Source organism: Belonocnema kinseyi, chromosome 3 (genome assembly GCF_010883055.1).
Source record: "Belonocnema kinseyi isolate 2016_QV_RU_SX_M_011 chromosome 3, B_treatae_v1, whole genome shotgun sequence".
Classification (NCBI taxonomy): Eukaryota; Metazoa; Arthropoda; class Insecta; order Hymenoptera; family Cynipidae; genus Belonocnema; species Belonocnema kinseyi.
The window spans coordinates 126032252-126042639 of NC_046659.1; the positions used below are offsets into that span (position 1 = coordinate 126032252).

Genomic DNA, 10388 nt, shown 5'->3' on the forward strand with positions numbered 1-10388 from the left:
ATCGCGACAGGCTTCCAACATGTACGCTAGTGCCTCTTTCACTCTCACCAACGCGCGCTTTCTTTCCTCTCTTTTCCATCTTTTTTCTCGCTTTCTCCTCACTTCTTTTCTTTCTCTAGCGCACTGGCGGAACCGGGGAGCTCAACCAGCACCTCGAAATGTACGGCGGTAGGAAACAAATTGGAAAATGAATTAAAACATAAATAAAAGAAATCAAACTACCCAGCCTATAGCTCGAGGTCGCCGTATGTTAGCCTGGACCCGACGGGTGATTACGGCCCTCCTTTCTTTTTTATGTACGTAAAATAAATTCAGAAATTTAATTATGAAATTTAAAATAAATGAAATATTATGAAAGTTAAAATAACTTTAATAATAATATAAGACCATAGTTCTATTTTAACGAGGCAGTGCGTTCGAGGAAGCTCTCCCCCACTGCTGGCCGCGACTCCGTTGTCGGTCTTGAAGCCAATCAGCGGCCCCGCTGCCGCTCCCACGGCTCTCGGCCAGCTTCACGCTCGGTCACCGGGAGAGACGATAGTCAGTAAGGTCAGTGATTATACGAACTTCCTTGGAGACAGATCCGCTCTGCATTCCCACTCTACGAGCAATAAAAATAAACTTTCAGCAGCGTAATCCCGACTTCGTTCTTTCGACAAGCCACTCTCCTTTCGTGACGTCCCGTATCAGTGTTTAGGAGTTCTACCCATCGTTACGCGGTGTCATCGTCTCATCTCTTTGAAACCTCGATCGTACATCAGGAGCAGTTTTCTTCTTTTCCTCCCATTCACTCTATAAGTTCGTCGTGCGCATTCACTGCTTGTGTTCTATTGGAAAGTGTCAAGTGTATCTTGCAAGTCAATCGTTCGGCGAAAAAATGCAAAGTGCGCGTAAAACAGCCTACAATCGCAGTGATCAGCGATAATTTAATGTTTGTTTTTCAAGTTGATGAAACGAAATTGCTATCAATTGATATTATTGTTGTTCTTATAACTTCAAAATCGTCTGAAAACATTGTTTAGAAAGTTCAAATTATACAAAGAAAAATTTACAGTTTATTTTGAATTCAAAGGCATTATATATGATAGTGATATAGGACAATTTTTTAAAACTAAACTTATGAAAAATGTCACTAGCAATATAAAAAAGAACTATTTATAGTTATTCAAAATGTCTGCACAGGAAAATAATTATCTGGTTTTGAATGGTATTTTAAAGAATCTAAACGAGAAAAATAATTATGTCTTTGAAATTGAATTAATTCAATTATAATTGAAAAGTCTAAGAGAACTTTGGTGATCTTATATGAAAATAGATAGTTCTTAATTACATAGGAGAAACAAGAGGTATCTCTGTAGGTTACACAAAACATATGACGGTACTAACATAATTTGCCGTTTTTATCTGCGGCTTGCAGTAAGTTGCTTAGGATATTTTTTAGGCAACGCGGCGCAGGGATTTTTTCAGAGGTACTTACTAGGAATACTAGTATTTATTTTATCTGGCAGAAACGGAAATGGTGTCAATTGCAATGCAGTCCAGGAAAGATTTTTACACCCTAATTGCAGTTTTTAGAAAACAAGTTCGACCTGTCGGTGATCGTTGCTGCAAGAATTTTGATTCTCATTCGGCCTCAAAAAATGTGGAAAAAGGAATATCAGCGATACAAAAATCATATGAAACGGTAGCTTCTTCAAGCGCTGTTCGTGAGATGCCTGTAGATCCAGTAAATTCTTTTCTGGGGATGATTCGATTTCTGTTTGCATCTCGTTTGGGAACAAAGCTTCACGAATATGTTGATCAACGGCATAAAGATCTGGGACCCATATACAGGAGTCATGCAGGTTCTACCTCAGCAGTATTCATTAATTCTCCTGAGGAATATCGCAAGATTTTCGTCCAGTTAGAAGGACCAACACCAAAGCACTTTATACCAGAAGCATGGATTATTTACAATAAAGAACATTCAAAAAATTCCCGTGGTCTCTTTTTCATGGAAGGAGAAGAATGGCTACATTTTCGAAGAATACTGAACAAACTTCTTCTTAAAGTTAATTCTATCGATTTTATGATAGAGCCCTGTGGTAAAGTTGCAAAGGATCTGGCTACAACTATGTTCTCTTTTGCTAATGCGGAAACGGCCGTCCCAAATTTGAAGCTTCAAATTTATGATTATTCTCTTCAAGCCATACTGGCGACTCTCATAGGTTCTACTTGGATCACACATAAAACACAGATACTGAGGGAGGCCGATGATCTGGCCGTCTTTATGTATAAAATATTCAAGTATTCTAGTCGGCTGAACGTCATATCTGCAAAAAAGGCAAAGGATGCCAATTTCCCGTGGTGGAATTTGTTTGCTAGAAACTTGGATGATGTTTTAAAAAAAGTGACGGACGTGTTAGCGCTAATGACACGTCTTGACAGTGATGGACTTCTTAAAAACATGATAGATGCTGGTATAAAGAATGAGGACCTTGTTAGAATTGTTGCAGATTTAATTATAGCAGCGGGTGATACAACGACTTCATCTACTCAATGGGCGTTGTATTTACTGAGTATCCATCCGGCAATCCAGGAACGATTTTACAAAAATGTTAAAGATAAAAAGCACAAGGAAGCACTTCTTGATCCTTTGACCATCGGCATCTTGAAAGAGACTCTAAGATTATACCCAACGGCTCCATTCCTGACTCGATATATACCCGTAGATGCTCAGATTGGAGGGTATCATGTTTCCAAAGAGGAAATTTTGCTTATGAGTTTGTACTCCAGTGGGCGGGATCCCGCAAATTTTATTAAACCTGATCAATTTCAACCTGATCGGTGGACGCGATTAGAAAATGGAAGCTATGAAGGCGTACTCCATCCAGCTGCCACAATACCTTTCGCTATTGGAGTTAGGAGTTGCATTGGTAAAAAGTTGGCGGAAGTCAAAATAAATTTGGCTTTAATAGAGCTCGTAAAAAACTTCAGGATAGAGTGCATAAACAAGCGTCCAGTGAAGATGGTCTTACAAATGATCGCTGAACCGTCTGAACCTATCCAGCTGAAGTTAACCTCTAGATGATGCCAAAGAGCGATCTAAATGAGTTTTTAGTTGAAAACTTCCAAACCAAGACTCTTCAACGTGGGAATGAAATATTTTCAGGCATTATTAGGTTATTGCGTATTAAAAGAGCAGTGTAAAGACCTTTTACTTAAGAAATATAGTTTTACATGTATAACAAGCGCAATAATCATTGATTAAGGTTTTAGTAGCCAAGAGTATATCAATTTTTAGAAGATTTAGAGTAAAGAAAATATATTAGACTATTATGTATGATTGCATGTATGTCTAACGGCAACGGGAATTGTAGACAGTCATGTAATTACAAGAATAATGTATAATATTGTATAATAATGTATCAAAATACATTAAAAATGGCAATCTGTAAAAAAAGGTCATCGAGTGGCCGTTCGCCGACCCACACCCTTTCCAGGCCGGTGAAACCACTTTGGACCCCCGCGCACAACCTCAGGATCTCTCTCCTCTCCTTATCCCTACCTCTCCCACCCCTCCACCACAAAACACAAACAAATGCTGCACTCGGCGACCACTTACCTCTAAATAATTCGAGGAAGTAAAAACGTCCGTTAACATCCTGCCCATGGACGGGTTATCTGCTTGGCAGAAATTAATAAAGGGGGACATTAAGCGGGTGTGACTCCCACCACCCACTAGCTAAACTAACCTACTTCAGAGTATGCGCCTTCCCTTACGCCCCTACTGTGAGTCCGACATGTCGTTCGTCCGTCTCACGGACATTCGGACATGGACATTCGTCCGTCTCACGGAGACGGACCAATGCCCGGTGGCATTCCTACTCGCTTCCTACCACGCAACGTGTTGGCAGCAAAAGCACGCCCGACACATCGCGAAGCGCTTCCCGGGTACTCTTCAGCGAACCACTGAGCCCGAACGTCGCCACACCAGGACCGAGCAGCCGTCCGGATATGGGTATAGGGCCAGTCAATCCACGGCAGATAATCTTGTCGACACCGGCACCCACAGGAATTGTGAACGCAGGGCGTTCACCACCACAGGCGGTACCCGCCGCCCAACAGCCAACCAGTCTGTCCCGGCAGTACCCCACTACAGTCCCATCACTGGCCAATAGTGACCCACCGGTAACCAGTATGGTGTCACAACTACCAAACGAACCACTCGCTGACTGGCGCTCTTCGATACGCGTTGCTCGTCCGCCGGACGTCCCCCTGTCCACCTTCGCGGGTATAAACCACGAAGATCTCGAGGCTTTCCTGAATCACTGCGAAGTGTACTTCACGGAAGCCTCAATTGAGCAATCACTTTGGTCAAGGATGGTGACAAAGTCCTTGAACGAAAAGGCGTCCAAGTGGTACGAAGTGTATAAGATACTCTCGTTGCCCTGGGCCAAATTCCGCACGTTGTTGGCCCAACATTTCGCCGGTGTAGCTGCACTCAATAAGCTACACATTAGGGCCAAATCGTGTCGCTGCTGCTGGAAGCCCTCAAGCCGTCAGTTAAGAAGGTGCTCAGGGCAGCGAACATAAACACGTTCGAGGAGTTAGTGAAACGGACCGTGCAGACGGAGGCTGACGAGACAGAGGAGAAACCCCGGAAGACCGCTCGCGAACAACCGGCCAAGAATACTGCCGCGAACAGCACCCCTTAAACTAGTGCCGACATAAACTCGGCCCCAACTAGGCTCCCGCCGCATTGTCACTATCCAGGCACGTTCTGCGTAAGCCCAGAATTGAGGGCAGAACTTATCCTGGGCCGACCCTGGCTAAAGCAGCACATTGTTATCCACGACCATGTGGCTGACTGTATTTTCGTGGGAACCACCGGAAGACAGAGGGTGTATCTCAGTCCCCTCACCCATGACCACGAAATTGCCACCCTCACGGGAGAGATCGAGGTACAAAACAGTTTTGCCGCCGAGCACCAGACGAAGTTCCGTAATCTCTTGCAGTTGCACGCGCCATTGTTTCACGGAGGCGGAAGCCTGAAATAGACTCTGGCCAACATGCAACACAACATCTAGCTGAGGGACGGCCATCCGTTCCGCGAAGCCCACACAAGCTACTCCGACGAGAAAGGTCAGTATATTGATGTCCAAGTCCATGAAATGCTTCGCGACGGCATCATTGAGCAGACCACGTCGCCCATCAGCTCAGCCATCGGGATCACCAGCAAGAGGGACGGCGATTACCGTTTCTGCGTAGACAACCGCCGTTTAAACGGCATGACGGTGGATGCTCTCCAGTGCCTACCGAGAATCCACGAAACATTGAAGGACCTCGGTACGACCAAAGTCTTCTCAACCCTAGACTTAAGGAGCGGGTACTGGCAGGTACCAATGTCGCCAGGCTCAGTTCCAATTTTTTTCAATTCCAATTTCAGTTCCGAGTGATGCCGTTCGGCCTCAAGAACGCACCGGGCACGTTTCAGAACTTCATGCGCCAGGTCCTGGCTGTGCAATGGGGAATATATGCCATAGCGTACCTCGAAGACATAGTCGTTTATTCCAAAGATTGGAAGGAGCACGTGCTACACTTGGCTTTGGTGTTCGAAAGAATAAATATATACGTTCTAACGATCGCACCTGCGAAGTGTAGCTTCGGCCAAACTACCCAGCCGTACTTGGGACATATGGTCAGTACGGAGGGTAACTCGGCGCAAACCGGGCATTTCGAAGCTATTCGGAATGCCACCCCACCACGAACCGGCAAGGAGATGTGGTCCTTCCTAGGGATTTGCAATTGGGTCAAAGAGTATATCCCGAACTCCTTGATCATCCTCGCTCCACTTTCCGACATGTTGTCGACTAAAAGGCCTTACAAAATGACGTCAGAGAATCTACAGCATTTCGAGACTGCAAAGGCTGCGTTCCAGAAGCCTATCACCCTCAGTAGGCCGGAACCTGATTTAAGGTTCGTCCTGCAAACGGACGCTAGTGCCCGCGGAATGGGTGCCGTTCTAATGTAGGACGAACCAGATGGAAAGCGGAGGATCATTTCCTTCGCTAGTGCTAAGTTCTCACCAACCGAGGCTCGGTACCATTGTAAAGAGCAAGAGTGCCTCATGATAGTCTGGGCAATAAAGAAGTAGCGGCCTTTCCTGGAAGATCGTCCGTTTACACTTCGGACATACAGCAAGACGCTCACCTGTTTAGAGCGACAGAAGGACACTCGAGACAAGCTAACCAGGTGGGATCTTTCCATTAGTCGTTTTCCGTGCTCGGTGGAACACGTGCCAGGCAAGGAGAACGAACTGCCCGATGCCTTCTCACGGCATCCCAACCCTGGCAAATTCTCGCCCGGAGAACCCGATATGGAGCAGATGCTACCGCCGACAACAAAAACCGCACACCCCGACAACGTATCGCCGTATCCGCGAACTAGTCAGGGCCACAGTTACATTTTGGTGGTAACCGACTTGTTTACTCGTTGGGTGGAAGCCTAACCCCCGCGAACAGCTGAGGCCACAAAGATAACGCTGCTAATGGAAGAAGAGGTTTTCAGCCGTTTCGGTTACCCGCGCACAGTACTGAGCGACAACGGGCCCCTATTTACGGGCGATGTTTAAGCCGAGGTGATTTGTCGGTGGGGTTGAATTGTGGACAACCCCTGTGTATCACCCCCGCGCCAACCCCACCGAGAAAAGGAACCAAGAATTAAAGAAGGGCCTTCGGCTTCGTTTGTACCAGGGCAATCAGCGCATATGGGATCTGCATTTGCCCGATCTCCTTTTCGGACTACGAAGGAGGAAGAACGCCGCGACCGGTGTTACACCCAGCCATCTCCTCATGGGCAGGACTATCTTCCGCCCCGAAGAATGAGAGCTTCAGGCCGAGACCGACGAGGAACTGCCAGCGACGGGGTGTGAGAATCGTGAGCAGGAGGTTCGCCGACAGCAGGTCATCTATCAGGCCCGATATGCAGGGGCACCCAGCCTCCCTCGTTATTATCCGGGAGACTGGGTATACGCGCCCAATCATCAGCTAAGCAACAATTTAATGGGCTATAATGCCAAACTGGCCCCAGCCCGGTTAAGACCCTACCAGATTCTCGATCATATTTCAGGGGAAGTATGCTGGATTTGGTGGGATGGCGTAGCCGAGAAAGTACACGATAGTGTACTGGTGCCAGCACCAGCACCCGCAAGGGTGGTGCCACTGCAGAAGGAAGACGACACAAACAGCCGAAAGCGTTGGGGGGGCAGCGAAAGCACGCTCTATCGAAACCGTCAATAGGGATGAGGACGATGAGGACAGCTCGTCCCACTACACGAGCGACGGAGGAGCGGACGGCGACGAGCAAGAGAGAGCGGTCGGCCCAACAGGGCGCCGACTAGTCAGCCAGTGTGCCGCCGAGGAGGACCACCACATATCAGCAACCAACGTCGGACGTGAAGACGGGGTGGACGCAACGCCGAACGGCGTTACAATCTTCGACAGCGAATGCCCGTTGTTCACCGGGAAATTAGGGCGTATGCGCCTCGGAGGAGGCGTTATTAGATATAAATTAATTTAGGAAAACGACTACCGTAAGGTGTCGTTTACAGGTTAGCATAGGCCGGGCTGCCGCGAGGCATCCGAAAGACATGTATAGTTAGGGCTTCATCGAGGCTGCCGTGAGGCATCCTAGTTAGAACCTAGTTAGGTTAATATAAAACTTACTAACCAGGAGACAAGTGGGCGTCCTGAATTGTTACTTTAACAGGGGTAAGCAAACGATTAATCAAAACGATTTCACTCAGAATTTTCCAAGAGGTAATGCTGAGTGAAGGTCTTACGTGACAAATTTAGGACTCTTGAGATTCAGACGAAGAGTTTTCCTACCCCCTATAAACCCATTAGCATTGTTCGGGCACATCTGCCGCGTGCCTCCGTAGCCGTAATGGCCCGGATAGTCCTTGGTTTCGGAAAATCATGAGCCTGCCGCATTGTTTTCGTTCCGCACGAAAACATCGCGACAGGCTTCGAACACGTACGCCAGTGCCTCTTTCACTCACACCAACGCGCGCCTTCTCTCCTCTCTTTTCTATCTTTCTTCTCGCTTTCTCCTCACTTCTCTTCTTTCTCTATCGCACTTGCGGAATCGGGGAGTTCAACCGGCACCTCGAAATGTACGGCGGTAGGAAACAAATTGGAAAATAAATTAAAACATAAAAAAAAGAAATCAAACTACCCAGCCTATAGCTCGAGGTCGCTGTACTAGGCAGTCTGATAAGTACCTGAAAATTCTAAGAGATGGCATTAGTATTCACTAATGTGAACCTTTTTCGTCGAGCTTGATCCTTCAAATGACGCCTGTCAAAACTTCAGCTATTTATGTTTACGCATTTACAAATTACAGCACTGAGAAGCGACTAGCCTCCGAGTTTTTTTTAATATGGAAAAATCTGAGTTTCGAGTTTTGATCAAACACTACTATCTTCGCAAGAAAACGATATCCGAGACCAAGACCAAGCTGGATAAGTATTACCCGGACTCTGCACCGTCGATTGGAACGATTCATAAGTGGTTTACCGAGTTTCGTTATAACCGTACCAGCACAGTTGATTTTTCTGAAAAATCGACTTTTTAGTTTTAAAAATGCTTTATTTTGCTAACAAAATTTTGTTTAGAAACCTAATCTTGTTGCTTGTTGTTCGAAATTTAGTTTTTTTTTTATTGAAAATTTAACTATTTGATTTTTGTTTAAAAACTTATATTTTCAGTTTAAAATTGAAGTATTTGGTTGAAAATGTATGTATTTCGTTAAAAACTTAACTAGTTTGTTAACAATTTACTGTTTGAAAATGCACTTCTTCTTTATTCATAATGTGTCCCCTAAGGGTTTACATGACTTCCATTCCTTACAATCTTTCCGTTTAAATCTATATATTTTTTACAATCTTATCCTTTCTATATATACAATTATTTACAACTATTTACATAAAGTCTTATATCTAGTTCCTTATTTCTATTTCCTGCGATAGCGCAATTTAGGACTTATTAGTAAGCGAGTGAGCGAGCGAACGAAAGCGAGAGTGCAAGCGAGAGAGAGAGAGCATGAGAACGCAAACACATCGTAGTCTACTTATCTTTTACTTTACCATTACTTACAATTTTCACGCTTCTAATCTAAGCGACTTCCGTTTCCTTTTTCTTTCACTTTCTTTATACCCCCATTTACCTTTTTCACGTGCATTCTTTCATTCTCCCTCATTCGCTCCTCTAGCACCCTCTAACTCCTTCATCCATTCTTCTCCTTATCGATCTTCGCCTAGAATCTTAACCACATTTTCTTGCCAGCTTCCTTTATCTTCCATTCCTCTCCTACATCCTTCCCATACATGCTCCCATGTTTCCTCCTCCCATTCACATATTCTACACATTCTGTTCTCTTCTTTTTCCCAGTACATCCCCCCCCTTACCTCGTTTCACAGTCTAAATCTTGCTATTCTGGTCCACCTTCTCTCTCCCCATCCCTTTTCTAAATACTTTGGCAGCCCTTCCTTTTTTATCATCTTATACCATTTATTGTATTTTGATTCCTCAATCGCCCCCTATCTTTCTGTTAATTGCTAGAATGAAACTAGGAATCAGAAGACTATTTATCATAGCATGCTACGCGCCGGTTGATAGTGATCCTAGAGAAGTAAAAGACGCCTTCTGGGACACTTTAAATGACACAATAAACATTTGCGAACATGGGGAAAGAATAATTCTATTAGGTGTTTTTGCTTGGAACTGGGATACATTAGTTCAATAATAAAACTTGAATAAAATAATCTAATTTTAATTTAGTGACAAATTTCGAGTTGACAAAAATGTGAATTATGGAATTGGATGACAATAATTTTTTACAATGAAAGTTAGATTTCGCTTGATCAAGAACGCAAAAAAATCTAATATAAGCTTAGCTAGAGCTACTTAACTGTTCGAGAGCAAGAGAGCAAAAAAGCCACGTTGCTTTGGTGCAACTGATTTTATTTATTTCACCTAATAATCCCCTCCAACATTTATTCCTTCCTCTCCTTCTTACTTCTTTCTCATTTTCCTTGTCTATGAGTTTTAGTTCTCTCTCTTTCTCGCGTTTTTATCTCATGTAGCCGATAGGCCACGGGTCGAGAACACGTCACCGTCGAAACCTATAATTCGTATGTAAAGCGTGTGAATGTGTATATGTGTGTGTGGGCGCGCGCTAAGAATATAAGTTGTGCGTATATGTGAACTGGGAAATTTTTATAGGCTTGTGTTCTCCCCGTGCGCCCTAGTAGCTTCCCTTATGCGAAAGCTCGGCTTACTAAAGCACGTGAGTTTTTGCAGCATATAAATTAGTATACGAATATGATGCCCAAGTCCTCATTAACC

General features: G+C 44.7%; 1 protein-coding gene across 1 annotated transcript; it reads left to right on the forward strand.

Moving 5' to 3' along the window:
- The first annotated feature begins 573 nt into the window (after positions 1-573).
- On the forward strand, positions 574-3442 carry LOC117170188 (cytochrome P450 315a1, mitochondrial-like). Its single transcript, XM_033356777.1, has one exon. It carries the CDS (start codon positions 1517-1519, stop codon positions 3068-3070), a length of 1554 nt encoding a protein of 517 aa, XP_033212668.1. The 5' UTR covers positions 574-1516; the 3' UTR covers positions 3071-3442.
- Positions 3443-10388: the final 6946 nt, after the last annotated feature.